Source organism: Somniosus microcephalus, chromosome 2 (genome assembly GCF_052327205.1).
Source record: "Somniosus microcephalus isolate GS21.2 chromosome 2, FLI_Smic_1.0, whole genome shotgun sequence".
In the NCBI taxonomy this organism is placed as follows: domain Eukaryota; kingdom Metazoa; phylum Chordata; class Chondrichthyes; order Squaliformes; family Somniosidae; genus Somniosus; species Somniosus microcephalus.
This window is the reverse complement of record NC_140988.1, coordinates 61,542,314-61,561,594: the sequence shown is the minus strand read 5'-3', so window position 1 is coordinate 61,561,594 and position 19,281 is coordinate 61,542,314. Positions and strand designations below refer to the sequence as shown.

The 19,281-nt window shown below is 42.2% G+C and overlaps 1 protein-coding gene across 10 annotated transcripts in view; it reads left to right on the top strand.

The window, feature by feature from the left end:
- bltp1 (bridge-like lipid transfer protein family member 1) overlaps window positions 1-19,281 on the top strand; it is a 567,108-nt gene that overhangs the window by 147,742 nt on the left and 400,085 nt on the right. For all 10 annotated transcript variants that reach the window (XM_086009761.1, XM_086009749.1, XM_086009753.1 and 7 more), the window contains 2 exons: window positions 2,977-3,074; window positions 9,050-9,225. In XM_086009761.1, coding sequence (XP_085865887.1) covers window positions 2,977-3,074; window positions 9,050-9,225 — 274 coding nt within the window. The remainder of the gene's footprint in view (window positions 1-2,976; window positions 3,075-9,049; window positions 9,226-19,281) is intronic.

Sequence of the window (19,281 nt, the reverse complement as noted above, 5' to 3'; positions counted from 1 at the left end):
TGTCAGACTGCAGTATTGACTTCTTAGCCTTAGGTTCCGTTGCATTTCCATCAAATTCAGTAAGTGACTTTAGCTATTGGGTGTGGTCACACTGCATTTGCATATATTTGTGGACACGAAATTGGCTGAGACAGAAAGCAGAGAGTAGTAGAGAACAATTATTTTTTTGGACTGGAAGCTAGTATAAAGTGGTGTGTCCCAGGGGTCGGTATTATGACCACTGCTCTTTTTGATATATATTAATGAGTTGGGCTTGGGTATAGGGGGCATAATTTCAAAGTTTGCAGATGACACAAAGCTTGGAAATGTAGTAAACAGTGAGGAAGATAGTAACAGTTTTCAGGCGGGCATACAGACTGGTGAAATGGGCAGACACATAACAGATTAAATTTAATCCAGAGAAGTGTGAAGTGATGCATTTTGGAAGGAAAAAATGACGAGAGGCATTATAAACTAAATGGTACAGTTTTAAATGGCACAAATCTGTGAAGGTGGGAGGACAAATTGATAAAGCAGTTTTAAAAAAAAAAACGGATCCTTGGCTTAAAAATAAGAGTACAGCGTGCAAAAACAATGAAGTTATGCTAAACCTTTATAAATCACTGGTTAGTCCTCAGCTAGTGTTTTGTGTCAAATTCTGGGTGCCAAACTTTAGAAAGGACGTCAGTGCCTTGGAGAGGTTGTAGAGGAAATTTACTAGAATAGTGCCAGGGATGAGGGGTTTCAGTTATGTGGAGAGACTGGAGAAGGTGACATTGTTCTCCTTGGACCAGAGAAGGTTAAGGGAAGATTTAATAGAGGTGTTCAAAATGATGGCGGATTTTGATAGATAGGGAGAAACTGTTTCCACTGGCAGGAGTGTCGGTAACTAGGCGATTAAGATTTAAAATAATTGGCAAAAAAGCCAAGATGAATTTTTTTACTCAGCAAGTTGTTATGATCTGGAATGCATTTCTTGAAATGGTGGAAGCAGATTCAATAGTAACTTTTAAAAGAGAATTGGATCTCAAGTTAAAAAGGAGCTATGAGGAAAGAGCAGGGGAGTGGGACTAATTGGTAGCTCTTTCAGAGAGCCAGCACAGGCACGATGCACTGGATGGCCTCCTTCTGTGCTCTAGGATTCTATAAGCAGTAATTTGTCACTTACTCTGTTAAGTAGAAAATCTTTCATCAATTACTGGGTTTACTTAACTGTTTATCTGACTAATTTAACTCCAAATACTACACTATACCTGTGCTTAACTTACCTATTGAAGCAAAATGCAACCTTAATAATGGTGTAAAACTTATTTTGCAACATGAAAATGGAATATATATATTTGAGTCTAAAATTTGTGAATTTCAGAATGTTGTATGGAAAGCTGTAAGTATCCTGCAACTAAAATCAACTTACAAATACAAATTTCAACAACCCACTTTGTCACATTTTTAAGTTTGAAAAGCATCAAGCCTTTGAAAAAATATTTGAATGAATTAAAATGTCTGATCCACAATATGAATAAACTCTCAAATCAATACCCAAGTTGGTCTGAAGTGGTGTCTTTCACATTAGCACATGGAGTTGCTCCAAGGTGCATCTGAGCTACGCACATAAACCACATCATTGGAGCAGACCCAGGGGTAAGCAAGATCCCAGATAGTGCATCTCCACTAGAAGGAGGTAATTTTTTTTTTTTTAAGTCCTACTAATTGTGGAGGAGTACATTGTCTTAAAAGTACACGTGAGCTTCCATTTTCCTTGAGCATCATTGCCATATCAACTAGTTCGAAATTCTTTAACAACTAGTTGGATATTCTTTGACAACTAAATAGACCAATAGACTTCCAGTGCATAAAGCCACTTTTACCGATGTCTGCATTTATAAATGTTAAAAATTTTCTGAATTTTGCCATGTACAATAAGTTGGCTATTCCAGCTCAGTAGCAACAATCAGGCACAGCACAAGCAATGTCTCCAGGGTCAGGTAATCAAGCTAATGTGTTAAATGAACAGTTCACTTTTGTACTGTACCACTCCTCAAGGACTTCTCTTCACTGGCACATTTCCAATACAGTTAATTAAGTAGGACAGAGAAGAAAGGTTACAGATTTTTCAATGCTTGTTTTGAGCTCGGCCTGATACCTAAAACTTTCCATCTAACATTCTGAATTTAAAAGGGCCCTTTGATAAATAAAATGTTCATATAATTGGGGTTGAGTATGCAGAAGTTGAAAATCTTATCACCAATCAAATTATGAGGAGACAATAGTAAGAGACATGCAGTAGTCATCACAAATTAAAACGGCTTGATTTTAGTTGTACGGCTGACCTTGGACATTAGAATTGTTTTGTAAATAAAGTCCTAAGTGTGTGATTGGATTTTCCTTAACTGGAACCCAAAGATTTATCTTATGAGGTAACTAACAATATATATTACTTTTGGGGGGGGTGGTGGACAGGGAGGGGAAGAGAGGTTGTGGCCAAGGTACCTGTATTTGATATGGTAGGTTAAAATTCCAGTCATCTCAATGGCTTGAATTCAAGTCCTGCCACTGGTAGTGAGTGACTTGTGCATACTGACGTGCAGCTTTTACAAACAGGAAAACTGTACACTACTGAGACATTTTATTAGGTTACTCTTGCTCCCTATATATTGATTTGAACTGGATACTTGCATTGTCTAGAATTGTTAACATGTAAATTTAATTCTATCTCTTTGCAAGGATGATTTGATTTGATTCTATGTGAGAAAACAAAACTCGGAAAGTATCAGTTAGGAGATGCAAGGTTTAAAAGATGACCTTCAAGTAGTGTAATTGTTTCTGATTTGTGTGGATTGTGTTCAAAAATTCTATATTGTGGGACAAAACCTTCAGTTATATGCAGAAAAGCTTGTTCACTTACTAAAAGACATCAAAAGACTTGCAACCAGCATTTAATGTATTCAATAGTCTTTGGGAATTTCTAATTGAAATACTGTTATTCTTCTGTTGCAGTTTATTTAGCAGCATGTGGAGAAACACTGAACATTGACTTCTCATTGCCTTTCAATGACTTTGTTCCTGAAACTTGCAACACAAAATTTTGTTTGAAGGTATGTTCCACTTTATTTAGATTGCTACTCAGCAACGAAATGGCCTCTATCTGCACTGTGGGGATTTTGTGATTCTGTGATTATTGGAAATGTGGTAGAAACATAGAAGATAAGAGCAGGAGTAGGCCATTCAGCCCCTCGAGCCCGCCTCCGCCATTTAATGAGATCATGGCTGATCATCCAAATTCAGTAGTCCTGTTAACATTTTATAAGTTTCAATGAGATCCCCTCTCATTCTTCTAAACTCCAGCGAATATAAGCCTAATCGACCCAATCTTTCCTCATACGTCATCCCTGCCATCCCAGGTATCAGTCTGGTGAATCTTCGCTGCACTCTCTCCATGGCAAGAACATCCTTCCTCAGATAAGGTGACCAAAACCGCACACAATACTCAAGGTGTGGCCTCACCAAGGCCCTGTACAACTGCAGCAAGACTTCTTTGCTCCTGTACTCAAAACCTCTCGCTATGAAGGCCAATATACCATTTGCCTTCTTAACTGCCTGCTGCACCTGTATGCTTACCTTCAGCGACTGGTGCACAAGGACATCCAGGTCTCATTGCACTTCCCCTTTTCCCAATCTATTGCCGTTCAGATAATCTGCCTTCCGGTTTTTGCCTCCAAAGTGGATAACCTCGCATTTATCCACATTGGGCAGATGCATGGCAAATGCAGTATAATCACCCAACCTGTCCAAATCATACTGGAGTTTCTCTGCATCCTCCTCACAGCACACATGCCCACCCAGCTTTGTGTCGTCTGAAAACTTGGAGATATTACATCTAGTTCCCTTGTCTAGATCATTTATTTATATATATATTATGAATAGCTGGGGTCCTAGCACCGATCCCTGCGGTACCCCACTAGTCACTGCCTGCCACTCGGAAAAAGACCCGTTTATTCCAACTCTTTGCTTCCTGTTTGCCAACCAGTTCTCTATTCAAGACAGTACCTTACCCCCAATCCCATGTGCCTTAACTTTACACGCTAATCTCTTATGTGGGACCTTATCGAAAGCCTTCTGAAAGTCCAAATACACCACACCCACTGGTCCTCCCTTATCTATTCTACCAGTTACATCCTCAAAAAATTCCAGTAGATTAGTCAAGCATGATTTACCTTTTGTAAATCCATGTTGACTTTGTCCGATCCTGTCACTGTTTTCCAAGTGCGCTGCTATTACATCTTTTATAATGGACTCTAGCGTTTTCCCCACTACCGGTGCAACGTGTAACTTGACAACAAAACAGTCTCAGAGCACAATAAAATTGGCAAACATTGTTTAAATAGTAAGTTCTGTGCTTTTACTTCAAACATCGAAAGATTTAAGTTGCTCATGTTTTTCAGGTAATTCAGTGAGTAATTTGAAAATATGAAGCCAGAGTCCAGTGATGTGTTTATTATGCAAATTTTTTTTTGCTTAGTTTTATTAGTCTTTTTTTTCCAGATTTTATGATATAACTATTAAGGCAGATGATAATCATCAGCCACTATTTAAGTAACTAATAATCTCTGGATACCTGCACGACTACTGCTAAATGTAAACATTTGCAAAATGTTCCTAGACTATATATTCTCATAATACACTAGAAGATGTGCATTTATTTTATTTTAAATCCTCCTATTGGTAGATGACAAATCCACATGCTAAAATGGACATGTGGGCAAAAAGCTTACTATAATTTATAATATAATTGATTACTGTTGTTAGATGAGTAGGAATTTGAATATTAGTATTTTAAGCATCAATTAAAACATTAGGGGGGAAAAATTCAGTTGGTTGCGCCTCCCATTAGCGTCTTAAGAGGACGCTAACGGGACGCAAACCAACTAGCGCCCGGGCGCGGCACTGCCCACGCCTCCCGCAAAATTCAGCGGGAGGTTAGTGGTGACGCTAACCGGTAGCGCGCGCCCCGCTCACGCCCCAGCCACGATCTTCGGGAGCGCCCCCTGACTTACGCTATATCCGACGGGGTCAGGGGGGCGTACCTGCAGCCGGGGAGGCGCAATTTAAAGGCGAGGTGCGAGTCGGCCGTTTTTGTTGGTGGCCGCCTGCCAGCACCTGCCTACGCTGTGCCTGCCAGCGCCCAGACCTCCTGAAACGCGCCCCCCCCCCCCCCTCCGCGGAGTGCTGGCTGCGCTTCAAGAGCCCGGCACTTCTCTTGAGTGCTGGGCTGTTTTGCCTGCACTCCCGATCCCCGGGGGCCCAGCTGGGGAGGAAGGCCTGCAATACCGCGACGTGCCGCAGCGTGTGGCACTGCGGCACATAACGCCGCAATATTGACTCGCAGCGCCCCAAGAGGGATGCAGGGCGCTTCCAATAGCGCCCCGCTTCCCCCTTGGGGCGCAACCACTCAAGTTCCAGCGCGGGGGCGCTAAGGCGAAGTTGGGGCGCTACTCAATTTTTAGCCCTAGATTTCTAGGAGGTAATCTCACAGCCTAGATGGTCTGTTGAACTGCCTATAAGATTTTAATGTTCAAAACCAGTTGAGGGGAAAGTTGGCACTTCAGATTAAAAGATCTAGCCGCCTCTACGTTGCTAATTTCCCAAGCATTTGCAAGAGAGTCTGTACGGGGATGGATTGCTCATCTTCCACTATGCTTTAAGGAAGAATTGTTGTTTTGAGGATAAAATTTTACTCTGGTTACTTTATTCCAAATGCTCCCGGTCCATATACTAAAATTTACCTTGATCGCTAAATATCATTTTTTTCATTTGGAATGGTAGGTGCTCCTGGACTAATGTTGCTGCAATGAAGTAGGAGGTAGCAGGGCCCCTGTATTGCTTACCCTATCGTGGGCAGTGCATTTTAGGCCTGTGTTGGGCTGGTCCTCTGTTTATACTGCTTGCCTTGACCCTATTCCCACTAAATGGCTGACCACCCAACTTCCCTTCCTGGCCCCCATGTTAGCTGATATTGTTAATGGTTCTCTGTCCTTGGGTACTGTCCCCTCCCCATCAAATCTGCTGTCATCCTCCCCTCTTCTAAAATAAAACAATCCTTGACCCCTCTGTCCTTGCATACTAGCGCCCCATCTCCAACCTCCCTTTCATCTCCAAAGTCCTTGAATGTGCTGCCGCCTCCCAAATCCGTGCTCATCTTTCCCAGAATTCTATGTTTGAATCCCTCCTATCGGTTTTCTGCCCCTGCCACAGTACTGAAACAGCTCTTATTAAAGTCACAAATGACGTGGCAAAGGTAAACTGTCCCTCCTCGACCTGTCTGCAGCCTTTGACACGGTTGACCACACCATCCTCCTCCTCCAATGCCTCTCTTCCGTCGTCCAGCAGGGTTGGACTACACTCGCCTGGTTCCATTCTTACCTATCCAGTAATAGCCAACGAATCACCTGCAACGGCTTCTCTTCCTGTTCCCACACCATTGCCTCTGGAGTCCACCCAAGGATCTATCCTTGGCCCCCTCCTAATTCTCATCTACATGCTGTCCCTTGGCGACATCATCTGAAAACACGACATCAGGTTCCACATGTAGGCTGACGACACCCAGCTCTACCTCACCACCACCGCTTTCGACCCCTCCACTAGCTCTAAATTGTCAGAATGCTTGTCCAACATCCAGTAATTTCCTCCAACTAAATATTGGGAAGACAGAAGCCATTGTCTTCGGTTCCCGCCACAAACCCCTTTCCCTCGCCACTGACTCCATGCCTCTCCTTGGCAACTGTTTGAAACCCTGGTGTCATATTTGACCCCGAGATGAGCTTCCGACCACATAACTGTACCATCACTAAGACTGCCTACTTCCACCTCAGTAACATCGCCCGACTCCACCCTTGCCTCAGCTCATTTGCTGCTGAAACCCTCATCCGTGCCTTTGTTACCTCTAGTCTTGACTATTCCAACGCACTCCTGGACGGCCTCCCATCTTCCACCCTCCATAACTTAAGCTTATCCAAAACTCTGCTGCCCGGATCCTAACTCACACCAAGTTCCATTCGCCCATCACCTCTGTGCTTGCTGACCTACATTGGCTCACGGTTAAGCAACGCCTCGATTTAAAAATTCTTATTCTTGTTTTCAAATCCCTCTATAGCCTCGCCATCCCCTATCTATGTAACCTACTCCAACCCTACAATCCTCAGAGATATCTGCGCTCCTCCAATTCTGGCCTCTTGTGCATCACCGATTTTAATCTCTCCACTGTTAGTGGCCGTGCTTTCAGCTGCTAAGGCGCCAAGCTCTGGAATTCCCTCCCTAAACCTCTCCACCTGCCTACCTGTCTTTCCTCCCTTAAGACGCTCCTTAAAACCTACCTCTTTTACCGTTTCTGGTCATCTGCCCTTATGTCTCCTTATGTGGCTCGGTGTCAAATTTAGTCTGATAACGCTCCTGTGAAGCACCTTGGGACGTTTTACTATGTTAAAGGCGCTATATAAATGCAAGTTTTGTTGCTTGGATGGGGATGAAATAGGTTTATTCTCCTGCCATCTCTGTCTCATTTATTGTTTGTGGCAAGCTCTACCATTTCAGCACCTGGAAAATCCCATTAATGAATCTACAATCATGTTACCATTCTGAAGGCCCTTTCCCCATGCTCCCTTTTGTGGGACAACCCTGTAGTGCATCCTTCAGTAGTATTTCAGGGTTTTTGCTGTTGGTAGGGTTTGGCCATTTTCCATCTATTAGAGCGAGAAATGGTTGTAAACTTTTGCTTTTTTACAATCCTAGTTTTTTTCTCCCTCCAAGTTTGCCATTTCTTGCATATATCAGGAGCCTCGAGAGAGATTTCTGTGAAGGTGTTGACTTTTTATTATAGTTTCTGAAGATTAGTTAATCTCGGAGCTCTATTCTGTTTTGCTTTCAATGGAGCTGGTGAGCTGATCATGTTTTCAAGCGATGTGAGGATGATTTTGACAAACATTTCAGGCAAAGATTGGGAGGCTATATACCATTGTGTTCCAGAATGTCTCCATGTGATCATTTAAATGAGGAGAAACAAGATCATCTGTAGGACCTACCACATTTGTCAGTACCAAAGACGACCCAGACTTCCTAGTGTACACTTGAAAGGATGTAGTGAGGTCAACGCCCTCATAAATTTTCTGGACATGTACATGGGTCTAGCAATATTAGGCTACCTAATTATGAACAAAGTTAAGATAATCATGGGCCTTGCAGTTGAGCCCAATCCATTTCACTGTGTACTGTGGCTCCCAATGGGGGAAATTGATTAATTTGCTTCTTTTGTTGTGGGTCAATGTATCGTAGTCTTTTGGGGTTCAGTTAATTCCCTCCACGCTCCACCTGGGACAAGAGATTATGGAAAAGGTTCAACCTAAATGAATCTGGTGTCTCTGTGCCTCAACTTGGCAAATTTTGTTGGTGTGGAACCTTTCACTTCACTACAAGATTAAAAGAAATCACTAGCATATTTGAAACTGTTTTTCCTGATTTGAAAACAGTACAACTTAGTTCTGCTTTGAGTTGCACTGGTGTAAATAGTGCAGTATAATGGCATCAAAGGAGTGGTGTTACTGTTTGTATGGTTGGCTCAGCTGGTACCTCTGTCCAATCAGAGTAAAAGTTTGTACATTCAGCCTCCACTCCAGGATTTGAGTACATAATGTGGGCTGACACTCCAATATAATACCTAGGGATTGATGCTGTTCTTTGGATGAGATGTTAAACTGAGGACTTGTCTGCCTGTGCTGATAGTTTGGAGGATGTTAAAGATCCTGTGACAACATTTCTCTCTCAACCAACACCAGCAAAAACTGTCTGAACTAGTTATTTAACTCGTTTGTAGGAACTGGCCATGCATTTGTATTTTCTTAGAGCAATGCTCTCTGTAGTTGAAAATAATTTGCTCTGTGAAGTTCTTTGAGATGCTGGATGTGATATATAAATGCAGTTTTTAAAAATAAAAGTAATTTTATATACAAAATAAGTTGCTTAGCAAAAATATTCCTATCTAGTTGCAACATACATTTTATGTAATATTTTACATTTACAGGCAGAAAATATGGATTTACGTTTATTTCTCCCAGACTGCCACCCGAGTAGGTATGCTGCTGTTACATTAGTAAACGATTCCCAGCCCAACAAAGTAACTCAAGCTTCTACTTCAAGTGAGACTCAAGCTAGTCATAAAACCAGAAAATTAAAATGGCGCAATGTTACCCAGCCAGAGTAAGTATCCACTCTGTATGTCTGTAATTGTTTAACCTACTGAACACTTATTTTTATGCAATTCAAATAACCCTTTGAAGACTTCTGTAACATGTTTTTGTTTATTCAAAGATTGTTGGGAACTAGGGGCTGTTTCCATTTTTTGGATTTTACTGCTCATTTCAGGTGTTTCCCCTCCCTTGCAAAGGTTGCCGGCAATCCCAGAAAATAACAAAAGCATAGATTTGCTATGTTAAGTTTACAAAAAAATCATTGGGCTGTAGGTTTTTAAGTGTCCTGCACTTTTGAATTTGGGATTCTGCACCAGTGTTATTTCATAGACAATGCTTGTTGCTCGCTATTGTGAGAACTATTTTTTTGTCAGAGAAGTTTAAAGAATTAATGGAAACTTGGATTCGGGGGTGGGTGTAAAACTGTCAACTGGATATTCCCAGTTGTAAAATTTTCAGAACAGAAAAGGGAAAAAAGGAGGGTATTCTTATTAAACAAGGATACTGTTACACATAAGAAGGAACATTTTCAATGATGCCCATACTCGGGTGGAATACTGTCTGTATTCAGTTCAGAAATAATAAGGGATCTGTGACCATATTGAGAGCACATTATAGATTACCAACTACTGTAGTGGGAAAGTCATTGAGGATGAGATTTGCGGGTTTTAGAGAGGTTTGCTGTAGTAACAGTTATAATAATGGAAAAATGTAACTATCCTGAAATAGACTAAGATAAGAGAAAAAATTGTGATCAAAACAACCTGGTTCTGGGTAACAAAGGAAAACTACGTGACATAAAGCTGAGAGAATATTTTTGAAATAGTGGCCATAATGTAATGAAATGCACATTGTTAAGAAAAACAAGAGTCTAAGCTAAAGATGTTCAACTGGAAATGAGCTAATTTTAGTGGAATAAAAGGGGATGTAGCCTAGATTAATAGCAGATCAAACTGAGCCAAAAGTGGAAGATATTTAAATATGTACAGGAAACTCTTTTTTATCCGGCACCGACGGGACCGGCATGGTGCCGGTTGATCAAAAAGTCCGGATTACAGAGAGGTATACTTACCAAGGTACGAGAGCCCCATACATGGCCACAGGTGCAGGAGCCCCGGTTACACGGCACTTGTGCAGGAGTCCCGGTTACACGGCCACAGATCCAGGAGTCCCTGTTGCACGGCCACAGGTGCAGGAACCCTGGTTACACGGCCACAGATCCAGGAACCCCGGTTACATGGTGTGGTGATTATTCCTTGTTTAGTAAAAGTATTGTGATTGGTTGTTTGTTAACTGCCTTGGGATATATGTTGTAATCTCATTGGTAGTTGATGATCACATGATGTGTTGTGGCTACCTTAAATTCAGTTATTTTCCAGCTTTGGTTGGGACTGGATGTGGGAAGATGTGCTGCAGATTTTAAAGTTAATAAAGCCTAGCTTTGGAAGGCAAATCTATTCTTTATTTCAATTTATTAACTTTATGTTAGAATGGAGCGATATCTTCAACCAGAACGATTCAAGGCTGACCCCAATTCTGCTGGAGTTGATGATAAATGGAAACATTGGTATTGTACATTTAAAAACTTTTTGGGCGTGTTGGATCAAGAGTCTCTAAATAAGCTGAATATGCTGATCAACTACATTGCTCCGGATGTATATAAATATATTTTGGACTGTAAAACTTATGAAGTGGCTATTTCTACATTGGAAAAGATTTTTGTTAAACCAAAGAATGAGGTATTTGCACGTCACCTTCTATCTGCCCGTAGGCAGCAGGTGGGAGAATCTTTGGATACTTATTTACAAGCACTTCGGTGCCTTAGTGTTAACTGTAATTATAAGGCCGTGACGGCTGAAGAATATAAGGAAGAATCGGTACGGGATGCTTTTATTAATGGATTACTGTCCAGATCAATTCGTCGGCGGTTGTTAGAAAATAAGACTTTGGATCTTAAAAGTGCTTTTTAGCAAGCTTCTACATTGGATGTGGCTCAGAGAAGTTCGGATTCTTATGCTCTTTTTAATCGGCCTGCGACTATGGTTTCGGCAGTTTCGGATGAAAAGGAATTATGTGGACTTAATGGGAGTGGTTTACTAGATTCTGAAACAGTTTCTACTTCGGCGGCTGTTGCCTCTAGGATTCAGAAGTGTTATTTTTGTGGGAATATCCGGCACCCTCGTCTGAAGTGTCCTGCTCGGGAGGCTGTGTAGTAAATGCGGCAAGAGAGGTCATTATGCACGCGTGTGCAAATCATCAGGTTCAATTACCTCCTCCTCTCCTGGTGTGGGAGGGCCTTCCTCCACTACCTCCTCTGTGACTATTCAGCCTTTAGATAGGGCGTTTATTGCATCAATTTCTGCTGCATTTGCTCATGGCCTAAACAAAGCTGTAGTTACGGCTCAAGTTAATGGGTTGGAAGTGAAGGCCCTTATAGATACGGGCAGTACTGAGAGTTTTATAAGTCTTCAGTTTGCGAAGGAGAAGCATTTGAAAATTTCGCCTGTTACGTATCAGGTGTGTATGGCTCAGACGACCCTTACTTCACAAATAGCTGGTTGTTGCTTTGTGAAAATGATTCTTCTAGGTAATACGTATACTGATATACGCCTATCTGTTTTGCCTAATCTCTGTGCGGATATTTTGATTGGACATGATGTGCTTCAGTTACACGAGTCTCTTAGTCTTTCATTTGGAGGGACTAAGCCACCTTTATCTATTTGTGGATTAACCTCTTTATCTATTTCTCCATTATCACTTTTTTCCAATTTGATGTTGGATTGTAAGCCAATTGCTACCAAGTCAAGAAGATATAGTAGTCAGGATAGAGAATTTATTAATTCTGAAGTTCAACGTCTCTTATTGGAAGGAATCATTGAACCTAGTTGTTCGCCTTGGCGAGCACAGGTAGTTGTCACGACTAACGAGAGACACAAGAAACGAATGGTGATAGACTATTCCCAAACTATTAATAGGTATACTCAATTAGATGCGTACCCTTTGCCTAAGATTGATGAGCTTATCAACAAAGTATCTCAGTATAAGGTTTTTAGCACTATTGATTTAAAGAGTGCTTATCATCAGATTCCTATTGTTAAGAAGGATCAACCATATACGGCCTTTGAGGCTGGTGGAAAGCTGTATCAGTTTTGCCGAATACCATTTGGTGTTACTAATGGTGTTGCTTGTTTTCAACGGGCAATGGATGCTTTTATAAGTGATAACTCCCTCTCTGACACCTTTTCATACTTAGATGACATCACAGTGTGTGGCAAATCAAGGGTGGAGCATGATTCTAATTTTAAAAGATTCCTTCAAGCTGCGGAAAAAGTTGGTTTAACTTTTAACAAAGAGAAATGTATCTTTTCGACTACTGAGGTAAATCTATTGGGGTATATTATCTCGGGAAACAAGATTAAACCAGATCCAGAACGTCTGCGACCATTGATTGATTTACCTTGTCCTACTAATTCTAAGGCTTTGCAACGAGTTGTTGGACTGTTTTCTTATTATTCTAATTGGATTGCAAATTTTTCACGGAAGATCCGGCCTCTTATTCGGGTTACGACATATCCTCTATCATGGGAGGCCAGGACATGTTTTGAGAATTTTAAAAAGGATATTTTAGGAGCAGTTGTGCATTCTATTGATGAGCAGGTTCCCTTTGTGATCGAGACGGATGCTTCGGATTTTGCAATTGGGGCTACTCTGAACCAAAATGGAAGACCTGTGGCCTTTTTCTCACGTACTTTGAACAATAGTGAAAAAAGACATTCTTCAATAGAGAAAGAGGCATACGCAATAGTAGAAGCATTGCGTAAATGGAGACATTATTTATCGGGGCGACATTTCACGTTGGTAACTGATCAAAAATCTGTGTCCTTTATGTTTGATGTTAAACATTTTGGAAAGATCAAAAATGATAAAATAATGAGATGGAGGATTGAGTTGGCATGTTACCATTTTGACATAGTTTATCGTCCGGGGAAGGATAATGTTGCTGCTGATGCACTGTCGAGGGCTTATTGTTCTGTGATTCATGGAGATACGCTTATTAATCTTCACAATGCCTTATGTCATCCTGGGGTTACGAGGATGATACACTTTGTACGCAGTAAGAACTTGCCTTTTTCAGTTGAAGACGTCAAGCGGATGACTTCATCATGCTCTATCTGTGCTCGGTGTGAACCGAATTTCTTTAAGCCTCAACGAGCTCATCTTATAAAGGCTACTTCTCCTTTTGAACGTTTGAGCGTCGATTTTAAGGGGCCTCTTCCTTCAACTACTCAAAACCGATATATATTTACTGTTGTGGATGAGTTTTCAAGGTTCCCTTTTGCTTTTCCTTGTGCAGATGTATCAGCTGCTACAGTTATTAAATGTCTGACTCAACTTTTTGTCATCTTTGGGATGCCTGCGTATATCCATTCGGATCAGGGAAGTTCTTTTATGTCTTCCCAGTTGAAGGAATACCTTCAGAGTCGGGGAATTTCTACTAGTAGAACTACCCCGTATAATCCCCAGGGTAATGGACAGTGCGAACGATACAATGGGGTGATCTGGAAGGCAGTTATGTTGGCTTTGACATCCCGGAACCTTAAGAATACACAGTGGGAAATGGTACTGCCTGATGCCCTGCATTCCATTAGATCATTGCTTTCAACGGCTACTAATGTGACCCCCCATGAAAGGCTCTTTAACTATCCGCGGAGATCTACTACGGGATATTCGGTATCTTCATGGCTTACTATGCAGGGACCTGTGCTGCTTCGACGCCATGTTAGATTGTCAAAATATGATCCTTTGGTGGAGGAGGTGGAGCTGTTGGAGGCAAATTCCCAATATGCTCATATTCGATTCCAAGATGGGAAAGAAAGTACTGTTTCAATTAAAGACTTGGCTCCTTGTGGGGGCCAGCCCTCTTCTGAGGATATTAACAATAGTCATGATTCAGATAATGTGGATGCTGTTACAGATACTATGAATATTTCCAATCCGATTGCAGATAATTATACTTCTATTAGTCAGCCCTTGATAGATGTTTATGACCGTCCCAGTTTACCTTCTGATGGGATTTCTAATCCGGAAACCGTTGAAAATCGGGATATGGATAGCCTTCCTGCTGAAGATACTTCTGTGCCTTCTGGTGTGGGAGGGCAAGGAATTTCACCAAGGTTAAGAAGGTCGACACGAACAAGATATCCGGTCGACCGATTGAAAATGGACTTTTAAATTGATAGTAATGTTTTAAAATTGTTGAAATATTATAGTATATTGTTTTAGTTGAGAGATACTTAATACTTATGTGCAATGTTACTATTTGTTGTTGTTCACTTAGTATTGTGTCATGTGAACAGTTTTATTCTTGTTGTGCATAGTTTTAGTTGTAAATAATTAATTATAAATTGTAAAGGTTATTTAGGTTGGAGTATATTTTAAAAGGTGGGGTGAATGTGGTGATTATTCCTTGTTTAGTAAAAGTATTGTGATTGGTTGTTTGTTAACTGCCTTGGGATATATGTTGTAATCTCATTGGTAGTTGATGATCACATGATGTGTTGTGGCCACCTTACATTCAGTTCTTTTCCAGCTTTGGTTGGGACTGGATGTGGGAAGATGTGCTGCAGATTTTAAAGTTAGTAAAGCCTAGCTTTGGAAGGCAAATCTATTCTTTATTTCACATGGCCACTAATATATAGTACAACTTACCTGAACCTACTCTTGAAATTTTGCCGATTAAGAGAGATTTCTGGATATTTAGGTGCCGGTTAAAAGAGAGTTTCCTGTAACATGGGAGTACGATATTGTTGCTATCATGGAGACATGGTTGAGGGAGGGTCAGGACTGGCAGCTCAATATTCCGGGGTATAGAATCTTCAGGCGAGACAGAGGGGGGTGTAAAAGGGGAAGGGGTGTTGCAATATTAATTAAGGAGTCAATTACTGCTGTAAGGAGGGATGATATATTAGCGGGTTCCTCTAATGAGGCCATATGGGTCGAACTTAAAAACAAAAAGGGGGCAAGCACTTTGCTGGGAGCGTACTATAGGCCCCCAAACAGTCAGGGGGAGATAGAGGAACAGATATGTAGGCAAATCTCAGAGAAGTGCAAAAATAATAGGGTAATAATAGTGGGGGATTTCAACTTCCCCAATATAAATTGGGATAGTCAGAGTGTGAAAGGCTTGGAGGGAGCAGAATTCTTAAAGTGCATCCAGGAGAGCTTTTTGAGCCAACATGTAGAAAGTCCTACAAGAGAGGGGGCGGTACTGGACCTAATTCTAGGGAATGTAGCCGGGCAAGTGGTGGAAGTGTCAGTAGGAGAGCATTTTGGCGACAGTGACCATAATTCGGTGAGATTTAAGGTGGTCATGGAAAAAGACAAAGACGGCCCGGAAATAAGGGTTCTAAATTGGGGGCAGGCCGATTTTAATATGATAAGGCAGGATCTGGCCAAAGTGGACTGGGAGCAGCTACTTATAGGAAAATCCACATCAAAGCAGTGGGAGACTTTCAGAAGGGAAATAGAGAGAGTACAATGCCAACATGTTCCCGTAAAGGTCAAGGGTGGGACCAACAAGCAAAGGGAACCTTGGATGACGAGGGATATACAAAAGGGGGGCTTTTGGCAGTTACAAAAGACGGAGGAAGCCCTAGAGAAGTATAAAAAGTGCAGAGGCATACTTAAAAAAGAAATTAGGAGAGCGAGGAGGGGCCATGAAATAACACTGGCGAGCAAAATAAAGGAAAATCCTAAGATGTTTTATAAGTATATTAAGGGCAAGAGGATAACCAGGGAAAGGGTAGGGCCCATTAGGGACCAAAGTGGCAATCTGTGTGTAGAGCCAGATGATGTCGGCGGGGTTTTAAATGAATTTTTTGCCTCTGTGTTCACTATGGAGAAAGACGATGTAGACATCGAAATCGGGCAGGGGGACTGTGATGTACTTGAACATATTAGCATCGAGAGGGAGGAGGTACTAGTGGTTTTAGCAGGCCAAAAAGTGGATAAATCCCCAGGCCCGGACGAGATGTATCCCAGGCTGTTGTGGGAGGCAAAGGAGGAGATTGCAGGGGCTCTGACACAAATTTTCAGAACCTCTCTGGCCACAGGGAATGTACCAGAGGACTGGAGAACAGCTAACGTAGTACCATTATTCAAGAAGGGTAGCAGGGATAAACCAGGGAATTACAGGCCAGTGAGCCTAACATCTGTGGTAGGGAAATTATTGGAAAAAATTCTGAGGGACAAAATTAGTCACCACTTGGAGAGGCAAGGATTAATCGGGGATAGTCAGCATGGCTTTGTCAAGGGTAAATCATGTCTGACCAGTCTGATTGAATTTTTCGAGGGGGTGACTAGGTGTGTGGATGAGGGAAATGCTGTGGATGTGGTTTACATGGACTTCAGTAAAGCTTTTGACAAAGTCCCGCATAGGAGACTGGTCAAGAAGGTAAGAGCCCATGGGATCCAGGGTGCCTTGGCGCGTTGGATCCTAAACTGGCTGAGTGGCAGGAGGCAGAGGGTGATGGTCGAAGGTTGCTTTTGTGACTGGAAGCCTGTGTCCAGTGGGGTACCTCAGGGATCGGTGCTGGGTCCCTTGCTGTTTGTGATCTACATAAATGATTTGGATGAGAATGTAAAAGGTATGATCAGTAAGTTCGCAGATGACACGAAAATTGGTGGGGTGGTAAATTGCGAGGAGGAAAGCCTCAGGCTACAGGACGATATAAACGGGTTGGTCAGATGGGTGGAAAAGTGGCAAATGGAATTTAACCCTGAAAAGTGCGAGGTGATGCATTTTGGACGGACAAATAAGGCAAGGGAATACACAATGAGTGGTAGGACCCTAGGAAGTACAGAGGGTCAGAGGGACCTTGGTGTACATGTACATAGATCCCTGAAGGCAGCGGAACAGGTAGATAAGGTGGTTAAAAAGGCATATGGGATACCTGCCTTCATTAGCCGAGGCATAGAATATAAGAGCAGGGAGGTTATGATGGAGCTGTACAAAACGCTGGTGAGGCCACAGCTGGAGTACTGTGTGCAGTTCTGGTCGCCTCACTATAGGAAGGATGTGATTGCTTTGGAGAGGGTGCAGAGAAGATTCACCAGGATGTTACCTGGGATGGAGCGCCTCAGCTATGAAGAAAGACTAAACAGGCTGGGGTTGTTTTCCTTGGAGCAAAGAAGGCTGAGGGGGGACCTGATTGCGGTGTACAAAATGATGAGGGGCATAGATAGGGTAGATAAAGAGGAACTCTTCCCCTTAGTAGGGGGGTCAATAACAAGGGGGCATAGATTCAAGGTAAGGGGCAGGAGGTTTAGAGGGGATTTGAGGAGGAACTTTTTCACCCAGAGGGTGGTTGGAATCTGGAACTCACTGCCTGAAAGGGTGGTAGAGGCAGGAACCCTCGTAACATTCAAGAAGCATTTGGATGAGCACTTGAAATGCCATTGCATACAAGGCTATGGACCAAATGCTGGAAAATGGGATTAGACTGGACAGGGATTGATGAACGGCGCAGACACGATGGGCCGAAGGGCCTCTTTCTGTGCTGTATAACTCTATGACTCTAACAGATGAGCTATAGGTTAGGTACATTCCAACTAGGAGTAAAGATAATGGGCCTGATTTTAACTTCCTGGCGGAAACCAGGTGGGGGGCAGTTAAAATGAGGGCAGTGACTTACCACCTCTGAGCCCACTGCTGCCGTGCCGTATTGCGAGCTGCTTTTATTTAAAAAATGGGAAGGGCTTTTATAAGCATATAAGAAATTAAGATAATCAAAGGAGGGGTGGGACTAATTAGAAATTAAAGGGCCCATCTTGTACTTGAAAGCAAGGAAATTATGAAGATACATAATATATACATTGCCTCAGTTTTTACAGAAGTAAAAATTGGACTGTTGGGATACTTGAGGATGCTTTATCAACATAGGCGGAGTATACTAAGCGACTCAAGGCAACATGTATGACAGCCATAAATTATTCTGACATTATTTCTTATATATGTTGCAACCTACAATTGTTTACAGATATCCTTATCACTTACCTTTGCACTTCTCTTGAGGTTGGACATTTAAAATATTCCTCCAGCTTCTCTGGGTTTACATCTCTGCAATCAGATGTGCCCCACTCTTTTGCTGACCTACATTTATTAGTAGGAGGGTCTCTGCACTGTACAGAGTATTTGTCTGTGTGTTCACAACATTTACTCTGACCTGCAGATTTTCATTTGCAAAGTGGAGTTTGCGCTATCTATAAAGTCTCCATTTTGCTAGAAGTTGCATACTCAACAGCTGGATTTCCCATATTGTGCTTTTTATACTGGTTAAGTGGCTGTTCAGCTAGTTTACATATATTATTGCAGTGCTATTGTATTGGCCACTCAGTTGTGTGTTTGTTTTAGGAACAGAAGGACAGGAGTTGGCCATTTAGCCCCTCGAGGCTGTTTCACCATTCATTGAGATCATGGCTGATCTGTGACCTAACTCTGTATACCTGCCTTTGCCTCATATCCCTTAATACCTTCGGTTCACAAAAATGTATCAATCTTAGATTTAAACTTGCCAATTGACCCAGCATCAACTGCTATTAGCGGAAGAGAGTTCCAAACTTGTACGACCCTTTGTGTGTAGAAGTGTGTTCCAGTTTCACCTGGCTCTAACTTGTAGGCTATGTCCCCTAGTCCTAGACTCCCCAAACAGCGGAAATAGTTTCTATCTACCCCGTCAGCAATGCTTCCCGAAGGACCGCGCACTGATTGTGAGGTCCCGTGCTGGCCGCTCACCAGCTGCTACTGCTGGAACACATATCGCACATGCGTGGTTGCGCAGCAAATTTGAAGGGACCGCACGGGGGGGGGGGGGGGGAACTAGAGGGAAAATTGCCTACCAGAACCCCTTAATACCTTGAAAACTTCGATCAAATCACCCAAGAATTCAACCCTGATTTGTGTAATAGCACCTCATAATTTAACCCTTGGAGTCCCGGTATCATTTTTGTAAATCTGCACTGCACTCCCTCCAAGGCCAATATATTCTCCCTAAGATGTGGTGCCCAG